Source organism: Scyliorhinus torazame, chromosome 8, assembly GCF_047496885.1.
Source record: "Scyliorhinus torazame isolate Kashiwa2021f chromosome 8, sScyTor2.1, whole genome shotgun sequence".
Classification (NCBI taxonomy): domain Eukaryota; kingdom Metazoa; phylum Chordata; class Chondrichthyes; order Carcharhiniformes; family Scyliorhinidae; genus Scyliorhinus; species Scyliorhinus torazame.
This window is the reverse complement of record NC_092714.1, coordinates 228,434,723-228,451,192: the sequence shown is the minus strand read 5'-3', so window position 1 is coordinate 228,451,192 and position 16,470 is coordinate 228,434,723. Positions and strand designations below refer to the sequence as shown.

The 16,470-nt window shown below is 44.1% G+C and overlaps 1 protein-coding gene across 4 annotated transcripts in view; it reads right to left on the bottom strand.

Annotated features, from left to right (window-relative positions):
* Positions 1–16,470, bottom strand: part of znf512b (zinc finger protein 512B) — a 189,959-nt gene that overhangs the window by 23,004 nt on the left and 150,485 nt on the right. For all 4 annotated transcript variants that reach the window (XM_072514869.1, XM_072514872.1, XM_072514868.1 and 1 more), the window contains exons 10-13: positions 8,832–8,924; positions 8,563–8,661; positions 8,013–8,180; positions 5,790–5,984 (exon numbers count right to left, since the gene is read on the bottom strand). In XM_072514869.1, coding sequence (XP_072370970.1) covers positions 5,790–5,984; positions 8,013–8,180; positions 8,563–8,661; positions 8,832–8,924 — 555 coding nt within the window. The remainder of the gene's footprint in view (positions 1–5,789; positions 5,985–8,012; positions 8,181–8,562; positions 8,662–8,831; positions 8,925–16,470) is intronic.

Here is a 16,470-nt window from a genome sequence, read left to right as displayed (position 1 = left end):
ACTTTCTCCCCGTGTCTGAGTGGGTTTCCTCCGGGTGCTCCGGTTTCCTACTACAGTCCAAAGATGTGCAGGTTAGGTGGATTGGCCATGCTAAATTGCCTTTAGTGTCCAAAAAGCTTAGGTGGGGTTACTGGGTTACGGGGATAGGGTGGAGGTGTGAGCTTAGGTGGGTTGCTCTTTCCAAGGGCTGGTGCAGACTCGATGGGCTGAATGGCCTCCTCCTGCACTGTAAATTCTATGATTCCCCCATGAAATGGTATCTCACCCTTCCTGACTAGTCAATTGTGCCAATGAAATCCGCAGAGTTAAACATCAGTACCACTTACTGGAGCCAGTGAAACCTTTGAAAGCATTGGCCCTAAGCATTGAATTCGATGCTCATACAAGTGTTACCAATACAAAGATGACACTGATGTGCCCCCTCATGCAAGGGCTGACGGTGATGTCTATTATCTTCACCCCATTCAAGGTCACGATGGGGGAGTGGCATCTTTTGCGGTCCCCTGTGAGGATGCAGGCACGAGTCTCATGCATCCACTCAACTGACCTTTCACCTAATGCCAGGGTTGGGGGAGGGATAGGGGAATGGTCTGAGGTTAGGTGCCACTGAGACTCTCGAGTGTCCATGCACCTCATTCAGCTGGATTTGAGAGGGACAAGTGTGGGGAAGTTCCATAGTGTGAAAGGGGAGGGTGTGAGGCTTAGTCAAGAGGCACTCACTAAGTGGAAAGCGCATAGGTGGATATCCCAGAGGCTCGGAGGGCTGAGGGTCAGGGCTCTGTCAAGAATCCTCAATGTTCACTTAGGTGCTCTCTTCTTTTCAGTGCGTGATTCTGGAGATTCATGGAGCCAGCTGAGTTGGCTATTCTACTCCTAGTGGCAGCAATAGAGACATAGATGTGCCGCTGCACGTGACCAGTACCAGCGCCCTGCAGAGGCGGGGAGGGCCTGTTGCTGTTCCGGGAGCAGCACCACAGATGGTAGAGTCTCATAGGAGGCAATACCAGCAATGGGTCTTCTGGAGTCGGACATTCTACCTGCAGATGTCGGATCTGCAGTGCCACAGAAGACTGTGTCTGCCCCGGGGACGCTGGACCACCTTTGACAGTTCCTGCAAGAGCTGGCATCATATGGAATGGGAGGACACCCATTGTTCATGCCCTGCAGCCCTGGTGACATGTGTGGCATTTCCCGTCAGCCTCACCAAAATGCATAAGGTAGGTAACAGATGGTCTTTATGCGAGGGCCCACATATCGATAAAATTGGACCAGGACCAGGCTAGCCAGGATGCCAGGGCCATGGACTTCGCCAGTTTAGTAGGTATGCCCTAAGTACGGGCGTGATAGACTGCACCCATGTGGCCCTGCGGTCTCTCATGCGGAGCCATTTATGAACCGCAAGGGTTTCCACTCCCTCAATGTCCAACTTGTTTGTCACCACACGATGTGCATAATGGAGGTATGTGATCGGTTCCCGGGGTGCGTGCATGACAATCACAATTTCTGCTGCTCGTAGATCCTTGATGTTTTTGAAGGAGAGAGCGTCTGGAGGGATGGCTCCACGGGTTCAGAGATACCCACTCAGGAGATAGCTGATGATGCCAATGCGGAGGCCACAAACACCTACAGAGACTCATGCGTTAACCCGTGTGCTAGTCGAGAAGGCGATTGGACTGCTCAAGATGCAGTTTTGGTACCTGAACTGGTCGGGAGGAGCACTCCAACAAAGCCCCCAGAGGGTGTCCTGCATAATTCTGGTCTGCTGCGCTCTCCACAACTTGGCGCTGCAGAGGAGAGACCAGCTGGACCAGGAGGACATGGGGGAGCGACACATCTCCTCAGATGAGAAGGTCGAGGAGAGCGGCGAGGTGCAACGCGCGGAGGAAGTGGAGGACGGACCTCAGGGTATGGCCAAGGCCTGCATGGGTGCAGTGGTAGGGTCGCCCTCATAGCTTCTCAGTTTCATGATGAGAAGGACCAGGGAGTTAGAGGTCTCCCACTGTGGGATATGACATCTCATCAGTAATGTGGTGCCAAAGATATTTGGGCGTGATGGTGCCCACGTTCATGGGCAGAGCGCTAAAGCCATTGGTCAGACTCTGCAGGAAAATAATGAATGGGCTTATCATGGGGTTCAGAATCGCTGGATGACCTCTCATCTGCTGCAGCCCCCTCCGAGGTCAGGGATCCTGTTTTTTTCCTTCAACTAACATCTGAGGTGAGCAGCCCAGGGCCTCCTCATCACTGGAGAAGAGTGGCAGACATGAGATTCCACAGCGTTGATGCTGGGTGGTAGCCCATGTCAGCAGCAGCGCAGCTTTACTGAGCCATCAGTTTTGAAGGTGGGAGAGACATAGTGCTGCTTTTCTCACACTGTACAAGAATGAAACACTGAGTGCGCGGAGGTTTGCGGAGCATGGGGCCATGAAGTGACAGGGTGGAGGATCTGCTGGTGAACACAGTGATGTTTAATACAAGAGCTATGTTATAATGGTGACCTACCTCAACAAGTGCCTAGGTTCAGCCGTGCCCACTAGGTGCCTACAATTTCTCACTCTTCCTCACCCTCCCACTATGCCGAGATGTATCCCCAGGATCCGCAGCTGACGTTGAGGCGACCTGCTGACTTCCACGCCGTTTCCTAACATGACCTTGGTGGGTGTCCCTTGAGGGGCCTAGACCTTGAGTGTCTGGGCCAACTTTCGGCCCCTCCTTGGTGTGCTGAGGTGGAGGTGTGTCACGCACAGGGAGAGGGGTTTCAGATGGGCTGACACCCCCAGGGTCACCTGAGTGGAGGGCCTTGGGCTGCGCTCCTGCCGATCCTTTTCCATTTGGTTGCTTGGGAACCTTTGTACTCCACCATGGAGCAGAGAGATAGTTGGAGAGAGATTCAGAAGTCCTGCCATCCTCTGGCGCAGACTCTTGTGGATTCCCACCAATGCCTGTACCATGCAGTTGAAGCCCTGCACCATGGAGCTCATGCCCTCAGCCATGGAGCTGACCTATGGAGCGGACATCGCCCACCATGGAGTGCACCTCCTGCACCAAGGTCCGCATGTAGACGCTACCCTCACAGTGTTGGCCTCATTGCATCGGATTGATGGCACCATCTCCTTGGACAGAAGGTGATGAGACTCTTCCAGTCAGCCTTGCATCTGAGAAAAGTTGCTGTCATCCCTTCCTGATGCTCGTGGCATCTGCTTTTGCAGTTCCAGCAGTTCTGGGATGTCTGGACCCAGGGACATGGGCTCATCAGAGTCCTGGACTCTGGCATCGCTCCGCGTGCCGATTCCCTGGGGCGTTTTTGCCTCCGCTTGCTGTGGATCTACAATTGTGAGGTGCTCACCAATGAGTGACCCTGAAGCCTGCTTATTACTTAATCACACCGAGGTGTAAGTATCTGCACCGGTCGAGGGTGCGGGTGACAGATGTGACCCTTCTTCAGTGGTGGTGTCCAAGATGTCTCCCTTGGAGCTGCTTGTGTCCGTGGTCCTGAGAACGCAAGGATGATCCGGGCTTGTCACCTGATTGTCCTGCAGGGGAAGGGAGATGGCATCAAGGGGGAACAAATGATGGGACAATGTTTACTCACTTGAGGCTTGAAGAATGACTGTGTGTACCGAGGGTTCTCACTTTTATCTGCAGCCCTCACTTCACCCTCTTCACAGGCTGTGCCCGCTCACACCTGTTATGCTCGAGTTTGTCCTACAATGAGACAGATGGGAAGAGTGTAGCTGGGAATCCTGCAAGTTCAGATGGTGATGAGGTGTGGCATGCGTGGGACCTGAGTGGGAGAGGGAATGTGAGGAGCAGAATGGATACGGAGGGAGATCATGGGTATTGGATGTGTCTTGTGACTGGTGTTGGCAACCCGCGAGGTGGCTGGGTGATCGATCACCTTGGAGATGCGTGACGTGTGTGAGCGGGTGCAGTGAAAGACTGGAGGTGGTAGACTTACCTTGGTCACGTGAAGAAGGCCATTTATCTTTCTGCGGCACTGCTGCCCCGTGGTAGAGGGGGCAACCCTCACAACATTTAGGAAGCATTTAGATGAGCATTTGAAATGCCGTAGCATACAAGGCTACAGATACAATGTTGGAAAATGGGATTAGAATACATAGGTGCTTGATGGCCGGTGCAGCCACGATGGGCTGAAGGGCCTCCTTCTGTGCTGTAAAACTCTATGACTCTATGAACAATGGGAGGCAGAAGGAAAACCAAAGGCAAGGAACCTGGACCCCAGTGAGTTTGCATGAAAATCTCACAAACAGTGGGGAGGGGTCAAACGGACACCACATAATTTACTGGAAGTGGGTGGATGAAGACTCGAGAAGCAGTGGGAGAGAGTTGAATTGAAGAACAGATTTCTGCTTGAGGCTTTTTCTTCTGGATTGCTGAAATTATGCAGGGTCTGGTGAAGGCAGGTAGGCTGGAGAGAGTGACAAGCATGTCTGCTGTGTTGGTATTTAAATATGCCGCCGGGACCTCAGCTGAGTGGGGGGTGGCCGAATCAACTGCCGGCCCCCCAGGAGAGTCGGATACGAACTCACTTGTGCATAGTTAATAAACTTCCAAATGCTGAATCTGGTGTGGGATCCCGCTATTCTGGTCGGCGGGACGGGCATCACCAGAGCCGACCATCACCGCACTTAATCTCAAAATGGGAAAATCCCACCCTTGGTCTTTTCAAAGCTGATGCACAGACCAATCTTGGTGCCTCTACTCTCAAGAAGGGTAGTGGTGTCTTGGATGATTCTTCGGCCAGCAAGGCGATGTTGTCTGCAAAATTCAGGTTCGTCAACCGGTGGTTATGGCATGAGATGCCAAAATCTGCACCCACCAGTGATTCCGCATCATGAAATCAAGGAGCAAGAGGAAAAGGAATTGGGAGACTATGCAGCCTTGCCACCGTCCTGTGATGATGTTGAAAGAGTCCTTGGTGCCTGTGCTGGTCTTGACGCAGTAGTTAAAATTTCCAAATCAGACTTCAAAAGAGCCATCAAGAGCCTGAAGGAAAACAAGCCACTGAGATCAACGAGATACCAGAATTAAGGCAAGAATACTGTCACAACAGAGCTCACAGATCTGTTCAATACGAACTGGACGGCAGGGGATGTCCCAGGTGACTAGAGACGAGGAGTAACCATGAATCTGTCAAAGATAGGGAACCTCGCATCAGCGACGGCAACAACTGGAAGGACGTAACACTATTGTCCATGTCTGGGAAGGCCTTCAGCGCAGTACTACCCAATAGATTGAAAGAAGACATAGATGGCACTCTTTGTGAAGAACAGGCAAGTTTCCAGGGTGACACATCATGCTAAAAAACAGAACTTTGGGCTCAGGAGCATCATAGAGCAGAGCATAGAGTATCAGAGGCCACCTTCTTTTGTAAGTTTCATTGATTTTAAGTGGCCCTTTGATAGCAACCATCGGCTGTCACTCTGGTACATCTCAAGACACAACAGCATCCTATCAAGGTATATTAACATTTTCAAAGCCTAATATCGCAACTCCATCTGCTGCATCGAGATTTTGCATTAAACCAAATATAATCACATAGCCCTCTGTGTAAGAACTATCGTTTCTTTCAATGTTTTTATTGCATGGTAACTTTTGGACAGAATTAAAGACTTTTACAGGAAATAACGTGTGTAATGACTGAGAGATCCCACACTCTGTATCACACTGTAAATTTACAAAAATAAATGAAGATGTCAACTCAATTTCAGGAAAAGATCTTCAATTTTCCTCTAAAGTCACTTTCATTCAAATAAATTTTCCCTTACCCTCTTAATATCAGGGACTAAATCATCTTTATTTCTTCTTCTGGTCCAAAGTTTGGATAGTTCGTCCTCTGCAATTTCCTGGAGATGAAACACAGCTACTTGTGCAGATCTTCGGCGGATGCGCCCACTTGGTGTTTTCTCAAACAAATTCTCAAAGTCTTCCTCAACCGATTTCTGATCAGAATCTTCAGTTGCCTATACGATATTTTGTTGGAATTGTTATTATCAGCATAGTGGTTAAAAAGAAGCAACGCATCCTTCCCTCCCTTTTTACAATCAAATGAATTGATACATGATAACAGAGGTTAATGACTGCAAAGGAGAAGGAATGTAACTTATGCAGACATGAATCTTCCTTGAATTAGGCATTTGAGAATAAAGAAAGATGACAAGAATAATGAGTTTAGAAAACATCCTTTTCTTTTAAACAGGCACACGTAGTTGTGTCATCAGGGGCTAAGGTGGGAAAGAACTTATAAAGGAAATATATGAAAGAAGTGGAATTATCTGTGCAGATCTTGGTACAAATTGTAAAAATGCTGGAAATTCTCAGCAGGTCTGGCAGCATCTGTAGGGAGAGAAAAGAGCTAACTTTTCAAGTCCAGATGACCCTTTGTCAAAGCTTTGTCAGCTTTGACAAAGGGTCATCTGGACTCGAAATATTAGCTCTTTTCTCTCCCTACAGATACTGCCAGATCTGCTGAGATTTTTCAGCATTTTTTCTCTTTGGTTTCAGATTCCAGCATCCGCAGTAATTTGCTTTTATCCATGGTACAAATTGTACTTGATGAATTGATTTTTGCACATTTTATTAATCTGCATACATAGCTTGTTATAACTTAAAGGGATCCCATCCTTGCTTAAATTTTGGGAATGTATATTTGATAGAAATATTCATTGATTATTGAGAAAAATATACTAGTCAAGAAATTTTAGTCATAATTCAATGTAAAGTTAGATGTTCAAATTCATCGCCGCAGTCAACATTGGAGTGATAACCTAAATGATGCACTCTTGTCCTGGAGTATGGCTTAAACCAATACATTGCTGACTCAAAAAACTGTACTGCCAATTCAGTCAAGGTGACACTTATTTATGTTTCTGTTGTAAGGACTAAGCTTTGTTTAGTGACCACAGGCGAGTCCGAGATGAGTAGATAACAGAAACTAGTTTTATTACAAAGTTTACAATACTCTCCAGATCCCACCTGGGTCTGAGGCGTTGGTACCAAAACTGGCCGACCTTTATATTACAGACTATTAGAGTGTTCATGGGCTCCCCGCCCCTCATCTGGGCAGCTCGTATTTAATGAGGCTCACGGGGAGGCTAATTACTTCTATCCCGTAGGTCTCATGCGGGTTATAACACTTTAGCAATGTAAACTCAGTTCTGCCAAATGCAAAAGCTTCCTATACTGTCCACAGAGTCAGTATTTGTTCAGTGACAATCCCCATGTCCTAAAGGAAAAATGTTGCAGGTTCAAGCCACACTTAAGCACATCACCTAGGCTGACACTCTACTGCAGCAGAGTGCTGCACTGCTGGGAAAAGTAGAGATTTTAAGCTGACGCCTTGCCTTAAAGATCTCGAGGCATCATTCAAAGCGAAGCAGGGAAGTTCTCACAATTCCCTAACCGGCATTCACTACTCAATCGACATCAATAAAACAGATTAACCAGTCATTTATTTCATGACTTTTTGTGATACTGTACTGCGAGCAAATTGACGAATATAATTCTCGACAATACAATACTTCAAATGTATTTAATTAACTGTGAAGCCCATGAGGACATCCTGAATACTGTATAAATGCAAGTTCTTTCTTTAGGCGATTAACTCCTAATAGTAGCCTTAATCATCGACAAAGACATTCATAAAAAACACCAGATAAATGCTTAAGTGTACCGAAGACAAATTTAAAGAAATGTTTGCTTCATAATGTATGCACAGTGCCCATAAAAAGCATAAGAGAAATGAAAAGATTTTAAATTATATATTATTTGAGAATCATGAACTGGCTAAGATCAAATGTAGGATCAAGCAAGAGATCAGGTCTAATGCCTGTTCTTGACAGCTTGGATCTATTATGTCCCTTTTGAGGGAGCCATGAATTGGATTCAATTTGAATTTGGTTTTGGAGCAAGCATGGAGATGGATTAGCTGCTCATTGGATTTGTAACTCTGAGAAAGGGGTACATTTTGTTTTTAAATCATGAAATCTTACCATTGTATGCTCTGATTTTACATGATAGTCATGACCGGCCTTCGATTTATACTCCTTTCCACAATGCTCACAAATGAAAACAGCTTTTTCGATATCTGCTGGTTCTTTCCCACATCTTTTTAAATGGTACTGGTAGCCCATTAGGCTGGCAAATGTAGCCGTGCAGCCCTAGGTAAACATTAATTACAAATATTATGTACTAAATCAAGCAGCAGGGGCATATCCAACTTCTCAAATTACTCTGACGTACAGCTGTTACATATATTTCCATAATAGTACCCAATTAAGAATTACCAAATGCTGAAAGAGCATAAATCTCCAAAGGGTAAATTTGACCAATCTATGTGCTTAGCACAGAATTTCTCCCACTGCATGCACACGTTAAAAAAAATCACGTGTGAGTTTTTATAATTTTCCACTATGTGCTTCCAACAAAGAAGACTCTATACCAGGAAGGCATAGTTGTAAAGTTGATCCAAATAACCGCACAAAAAAAACTTTGGGAATAAAGCTTTAACCTTCCGATATTAATATTTAGAATGTATTTAACCTCATTAGGACACTTCAATTTTCCCATTTGTTTAAGTACTCTCCGGAGCCTTTCACGCTCCTGCTGTTCATCTAGCAGCTTCTCTGCATTCATCACAGGCTGTAAGATATGAGACAAGAAAATGCTGTTTTATTAGTTCAGAAATGTCACCAGGTCACTTATATCGCTGCATAGCATTGGGTTCCAATGTTTGTGAAATAAAACCTCGGCTGTTAAACTGGGATAACAGCTTTAATTAGTGCAATCAAGAATTGAGGTCGTTTACTCACCTTATTGTTGTGCTCTGCCATTGTGTGATACTTCAGCCCAGCTTTAGATTTGAACTGCTTCGCACAATGTTGACACTTCAAAGCATCCTGCAGCTGCAAACAGTAGAGAGGGGTCAATATTTCTCAATTGATAAAACACTGCTCGATACCATATAATCTTAGTAAGTCATCTCGGAAAATTAACTTTTATATGAAGAAAACTTCAGAAAAAAGGCACTGCCTAAAATAAATGATTTCTAAAACACCTGGTTAATGTGAAAATATATATATATTTTTATATATCACATTTTAAAATTTGTGAAAGTTTGATGCAACATGGGGCAGCACAGTAGCATAGTGGTTAGCACAGTTGCTTCACAGCTCCAGGGTCCCAGGTTCGATTCCCGGCTTGGGTCACTGCCTGTGTGGAGTCTGCACGTTCTCCCCGTGTGTGCGTGGGTTTCCTTCGGGTGCTCCGGCTTTCTCCCACAGTCCAAAGATGCGCAGGTTAGGTGGATTGGCCATTCTAAATTCCCCTTAGTGTCCAAAATGATTAGGTGGGGTTACTGGGTTACCGGGATAAAGGAGATAGTGTGGAGGCGTAGGGCTTAAGTCGGGTGCTCTTTCCAAGGGCCGGTGCAGACTCAATGGGCTGAATGGCCTCCTTCTGCACTGCAAATTCTATGATTCTATGAAAACACCATGTAAGTAAGATTCCCCGATGTCTTCACTGGATTACACCGGTGATTTTTATCACTATCCTGCTCAGCTTTCACAAAGGAGGTGGATATTCAGATCGTAGAATCACCCGAGATGTTCATCGTAATTGTTTCCTGTGGTCAGCAAGATAGAAAAAGGACTGCGCAAATTGAACATAATCTCAAAAGGAGCTGAGAAAAAAATTTCCTCATACAGAAAGCAGGTGGAATTTTCTGGACAGCCCTTTTATTAACTACACATCGGACAGCTGCTCAAAAAAGAGAAATGTTAAAGGAGACTGGATTGGATTGGGAAATGTATAAACACCTGCACAGACCAGATAGGTACAAGGCCACCTTCTATGAGTGAAAATTTATTTCAGCTGTTCCCCTTGATTTCCTCACTTGAAGTCCATTCTCACACATTTATAATCCAAGCATAACGTGCGCAAAAATGGACGACACGTGAGGAGATGAGAGGAAACAGCTGAAACAATTCCTTAGTCAAACAGGCAACACTGCTGAATGTCCAGACTGATGCAACTGGAATAGCACTTCAGCAAGGTTAATAGATCCTCTGGTGTTGAACAGCATACAGACATACATTGTCAAGGCTTACACATGTCCTTGAATATGGGACCAGAGGGTGACAAACACCTCTTTATGCGAAGAGTGAAAGCTTTTTGGGAACAAGGAGATAATAAATATTTGTTGAGTAACATGTTACGTGAGAGAAATATATAACGGCTGAAAAACATTCAAAAACGGTTTCAAAAACAGGTCAGATGATTGAAAATCTTCCCTTGAAGTCGATCACTTAGGTGTGTAAATTTAATAACTGCCAGGAAATCAAATCATGAATGTTAATGATGTATGATATTCAAAATGTCCTGTAAAATAATCAAACAAAAAATAAAGAATTAAACTTATATTAAATTATCTGTAAATGTTTGCTCTCTCTTTAAACTATGAGAGAATTATTATATTGTGGCACCAAAAATAGCTCACAATTGATCAGTAGATTGTACTCCGAGGGACTATTTGGCAATAATTCTGAACAGAAGTACTTCATATATTAGCTGAGTTAACAGATTGTGGGCGCGATTCAGCGGACTCAAGTTAAAGTCCACTGAACAGTGCGTTTAGCGGGGGTGTTGCTTAGTGGCTGCAGCACCAAGAAACATCCAACTATCCAATGGCAATTTGCTGTTTTTTTTGGCCTTGGGGAGTTTCTCCCTGCCGAGTTTCATCAGGTCACCATTTTGTCTGGCAATACCGATCTTCTCCCCACCCCCTTTCAGGCCCCATGCTTTTTTGACCACCCCCCCATCACCCGTTCCAACCTTTGGGAGGCCCCCGGGAACTCTCTGCCTGGCATGGTCCCCACCAAGGTGCCCGGGTGCCAGTTGGCATGCCAAGCTGCCACTCTGTCCTGACCCCGATTCCCCGGAGGTCTCCAATAGCCTGGTTGACCGCTCCAGCTGATGTTATGCCGGTTCCACATTTGTATGGACTAGTACTAAACGGCGCCTGCGAGGTCTCCCAAGCATGACTGTTGAGTCCCGGATGAGCCACAAGGCTCATTTAAGTATGTAGATCTGGATCTCGCACTAGTGCGGAGCGAGTAGGGTGATTCGCGATCGGCCCGGAGCAAAGTCCGATTTGGGGCACACGCGCGGCTCACCCATTATACCCGGATCTACGCCAGGCACAACAGAGTCGCTGAATCGCGCCCGGTGTCTCGTGGCATAGGTTTTGGGTTCAGGCCTTAATTCAGAATCTTAGTTGCTGTGATATGAAGAGTTCTGTTCCTTTTTCACAAACACACATTTATTTCATTCCAACAGCCTTTGCACACAACTCTAACTATACATCACCTGCCAGAGGCCACCTGGAGACCCTTTACATATCAGCGTCAATTAATGGATACTTAACATAAATGAGACAACTAATTGCAATGTCTCTTAACCCATTACTTAACAGTCTTCCCTTCCTTGGAGAAAAAAAAAAATTAGGTGAAAACAAAATTTCAAGAAACTCAAAAACACACACATGGTTTCCCCCCCCCCCTTTTTTTTGTTTGGACGAGAAAGAAAAAAAAACAGTCACAGAAACAAGCGCCCTTCATTAACAATATCCAAAAGTTTCTGTGAACTCGCCCCTCTTTTCGTAAAACAGTCTGACAGTTGATAGTTCCTGCCGACCCATTTAATTTTTGTTATTTCTCCTCTGTCAACATCTGCTTCAAACTTGCGATGTCTATCCGTAACCTCTTTGCATTGACACTCTTTGTAGAGTGCACATTTTCCCACAGGGATTTATTGCCAATGTGACAGTCAATAGGTATATTACCCAAATCCCCTAATCCCAAAATTTCTGTCAATATCAAACTGATATAAAAGGCCATATCCATCGCCTCTACAAGGCTTAACATCTCAGCAGCCAAAGTGCTTTTTACCACTCTCCTTATTTTCTTTGTTTCCCACACAAGCGGGCAACATTTACCATTGTTCCCCAAAAGGAAAATTATAAAACCTCCTGCACTTGAAACCCCGTCACATAAATTTGCGTAGGATGCATCACTATAAACTATGAGTTTCAAGTGCCTAAGGTCACCTAAAGCCGGGAACTTCAAAATACACTCCTGCATTTTTAGTTTGGCCAACACTTTATTTGCTCTTATTATGTCTTCCACTTTGGGATCATTCATTTTTGTACTCAACTCTAAGACATCAAAACTCACATCCGGTCTAGTCTGTCTACCTAACCAGTTCAGTTGCCCAATTAAACTTCGCAGTTGCTCTTTTTCTATCTTTGAAACCATTGCGTCTTTTTGTGAAACTCGGCCACGACTAATTGCTATTGGGCTGATGCTTTCCAAATACGATTGTTGATGTAAAGTTGCCCCTAACTTAGTCTGTCCAATTTCCAGTCCAATATATTTAAATGCACCGGAAGCCTGACTTCCAACCCTGAATTCTTTCCTCAAACCAGAAATTACAATAGCTTCAAAATCACTAGTCCCACCCCACAAAAAATCATCGACATGCATCATAAAAATGTCAGAAAGATTTCCTTTATAGTGCCAGTAAAACATTGCAGGATCTGCTTTCAACTGGCAACAGCCTAACTTTAACAAAACTGACCTTACTGAAAAATACCAGACTCTAGATGCATCATTTAATCCATATACACATTTGTTCAACTTCCAGAGTACCCCTTCTGTGTTAGCTGCTTCTTTAGGAGGACGGAGAAAAATGTCTCTCTGGAGCTGATGCCCCTGCAAAAAGGCAGCTTTTATATCTATAGATTTGCATTCCCATGCCTTTGTGGCTAATAGAGCCAAGAAGATCTTTAAAATAACCTTTTCTGCTGTAGGTGAATCTACCCTTAAATCCTGATCTTCTTTGTTTTCTTCAAATCCCCTTGCCACAAGCCTGGCCTTTGCCTTATAAGTTCCATCCGGAAGAACCTTTTCCGTGCAAATCCATCTGTGGGATAGAGCTCTTTGTCCCCTACCCGGTACTTCCGTGTATACCCCAAATTCACTCCAACTATGCAATTCTTGCTGTTTAGCTTCTTTGATAACTTTTCATCTAATTTATTTGAAGTCACCAAAATCTCACGTGCATGTGGGCTTCTACTTCTATTAGTATTCGTAGTCTTACTCATGTTCCGAGATCTTGATAAACTACGTCCCCTCTCCCGCCTGGTATCTCGTTCTGTACTGCTATTGCTTGATCTTTCCCTCCTGCTGTGGGATGTCCTTTCAATAGTTCTCGACCTTTTCCTGTGGACCTATTCACTATCCAATGTACTATCTGAACTGGCACTGCATTTCTGTGCCCTCCATTTTTGAACTTCGTTTTCCCAATCCATTGTCTTGACTCCTTCCCCTGAATGCTGTACATTCAACCAATGTTTATACTTTCCAGTGGCCTTCCCTGCTCTACTAATAACAGTTGCATCCTTCCATTGACTAGACCCTTCAGGCAAGTATGTCACTTTTGTACCAACTTTTGGCAGTTGCCCTTTCGGAAAAATGGTCTGTTCTAATTCATCAGAAGTGTTGTGTTCCTCCACAGAAACCCTGTCTATATCAGTTAATTGGTCCTCATAGTTCTGTAACACATGTGTACCAGATGACGCCTTTCTGCTCTGTCTAAATTTGAAAATTTGTAATCTGTACCCATTATCCTTGATGAATGCACCCTAACAGTTTGATTACCATGTTGTAAAATAATTGTTTTGCCATCTATGCCTATGATCTTCCCTGGGCCTTTCCATTCATTAGAATTGTTTCTCTTATAGTATACCATGCCTCCTTGCTGAAAAACGGCATCTGATGGCCATACGTTATGTCTTAAAGCTCTGCAAATTCTTTCAGAGACTTCTGCTTCCAAAAAAGTTTTTCTACTGCTATGTAATGCATTTAAATGTTCAGCAAAACTAGAGCTAATTGTAGTCCCCTCCCAAGCTGGAGGCTAGTCATCCAAAATGGATGGAATTTTAGGATTCTACCAAACACTAATTGATAAGGACTATAGCCCCCAACCATCTGCAATGAATTCTTTGCATGTACTGCCCATGCAAAAGCTGAATTTAGCCTGCAATTTGGTCGATCTGCCAACATTTTCCGAAGCATTTACTCGATGACAGCATGATTTCTTTCACATACACCATTACTAAATGGGCTTTCTGCAGCCATATTCATAACTCTGATATTCATGTTTTCACACATATCCCTAAACCCATCATTAGCAAATTCTCCCCCATTGTCCGTAAGGAATTTTGCCGGTGGACCCATTCCTGTCCTTATCCATTTTTCCACGATTTGATCCAGAATTACTCTCGTTTCTTTACTTCGTACAATCGTTGATTGACTAAATCTGGTTGCTAAATCTACAAAATGTGAAATCAATATATTATTTGCTTTATCCCAGATCTTAAGGTCCATGGCCACAATGTCGTTAAAATCCCAAAGGTAGGGTTACTATCGGTCGTGCTGGTGTCCTTCTGTACTTCCTACAAACTTCACAGCGGTCACTAACCTGTTCTATCAGTTTAGTATAGTCGTCATACCCCTGCATCCTTTAATAAATTCTTCAGCCTCCGAGGAGATGGATGTGCAAATTGCCTATGCAGTTTTAATACCACAAGCTTTTTATCAGCTAAAGTCCCATTTTCAACTGCCATTAACACATCCTTAACCACTCTACTTGAAATATTATTTGTCAGTAATGGAATACAATAGTGTCCCGACTGTGTAAATTGTAAGTCTACCATCTATCCAAAAACTGTTGCCTTATCCTGTTCATATCCAGTTTCATGTGTGCTTTCTTCATCGACGGTCTGCTCAGAATCAAAGGTATCTCACTTGATACAACATCCGTGCTAATAAAATGATTCACTCCGGCAATATTGCAAGGGATCACCACTCTTTTCAGCAACTTCAGAGTATTATCATCCCCAAACCTGAAACTTGTGGAACTTTCAAATTCCTTAACCTTGTTGCGATTTTCAGCATTCAAAGAGTCCAGGTAACATTTTAACCAGTCAATTCCACACACTTTGCAGCCACTGTCCAATACAGCACAGTTGAAAGATTCTGCAACCAACACCGTCATTACCGGCGTAAAACTGCTTGTCAACAGAACAATGCCTTCTTTCTGGTCACTATCTTTTTCCTCTTCTGACTCTTCCGTGTCATGTGTCGCTTCAAACACTATCATAACGAGTTTGACAGTTGAAAGCATAATGGCATTGAGAGTCACATCGAAAACATTGATTTATCATGCCCCGTGCATTTCTGGGGTTCATCTTCCTATTGTAAGTTCTAACTGGGTTTCTGTCTTCATAATTTCCTTGTCTCGGTCTCCGTCTATACTCTTGAGCCCTGTTCGTAGCCATACGATTTCGCCATCCTGTTAGTAGTGTATCTTCCATATTCTGCCTTATTGCAGGCTGACCTATTTGGGTCATCAGAGCCATCGGAATCGAATGTTTCCCCAGAAACGTTTGTAAAGCTTTTGTCATCTGTTCGAATAAGGTATCCTTATCAGTAAACTGAACTCCTGTCAAAACCAGGAGCCTATCCATGTTGCTCACTCTAGCACAGTCAAGTAATTTAAAGGCCAACACAGACTGTGGAAATTCCAGGTTGTGTTTCTGCAGTCTTTTATATAGTCTGCCAAATTCCATTATATAGTCTTCCATGGAGATATCCTCCATTTTCCGGAACTTATCAAAATCCGACCATGCTTCATACGCACTTAACAAGTCATCTTTCTTATAAATCTTATCCATATAAAGTAATAAAGTCTCCAGCGTTCTTCTGAGTCTAACTCTTCCAATTCCAGCTCAGAAAATACTTTGATTCGGATTTTACTGTCATAAGGTAGAGAAAGAGCCAATGCCATACCTTGTTTTCTCTTTCCCAAAGCAGTTACCTTAGTCCACATAACTACGGCACTTCTCCATTGGTCGTATGATTCCCTTTCAGAAAATAAGGGAGGATAGTCATATCCAGCCATCTTTATCCTCGGTTCAGCCATATATCCCTTTTTTTTTTCTCCCTCACTCCTTGGTTTGATCTGGAAAAGTTGTATCTTTCAACCCTTCACATTTACACAGCAACCACCCTCTGCTACCAATTGTCAGACATTTTATTTGCTCTGATATGAAGAGACTAAAGTTCTGCTCCTTTTTCACAAACACACATTTATTTCATTCCAACAGCCTTTGCACAAAACTCTAACTATACATCACCTGCCAGAGGCCACCTGGAGCCCCTTTACATATCAGTGTCAATTAATGGATACTTAACATAAATGAGACAACTAATTTCAGTTGTCTCTTAACCCATTACTTAACAACTAGCACTTCAGTGAAGAGCTGAGGGAGTGCTGCATTGTCAGAAATGCGGTCCTTCAGATGATATGTTAAACTGTAGCCCCAACTGA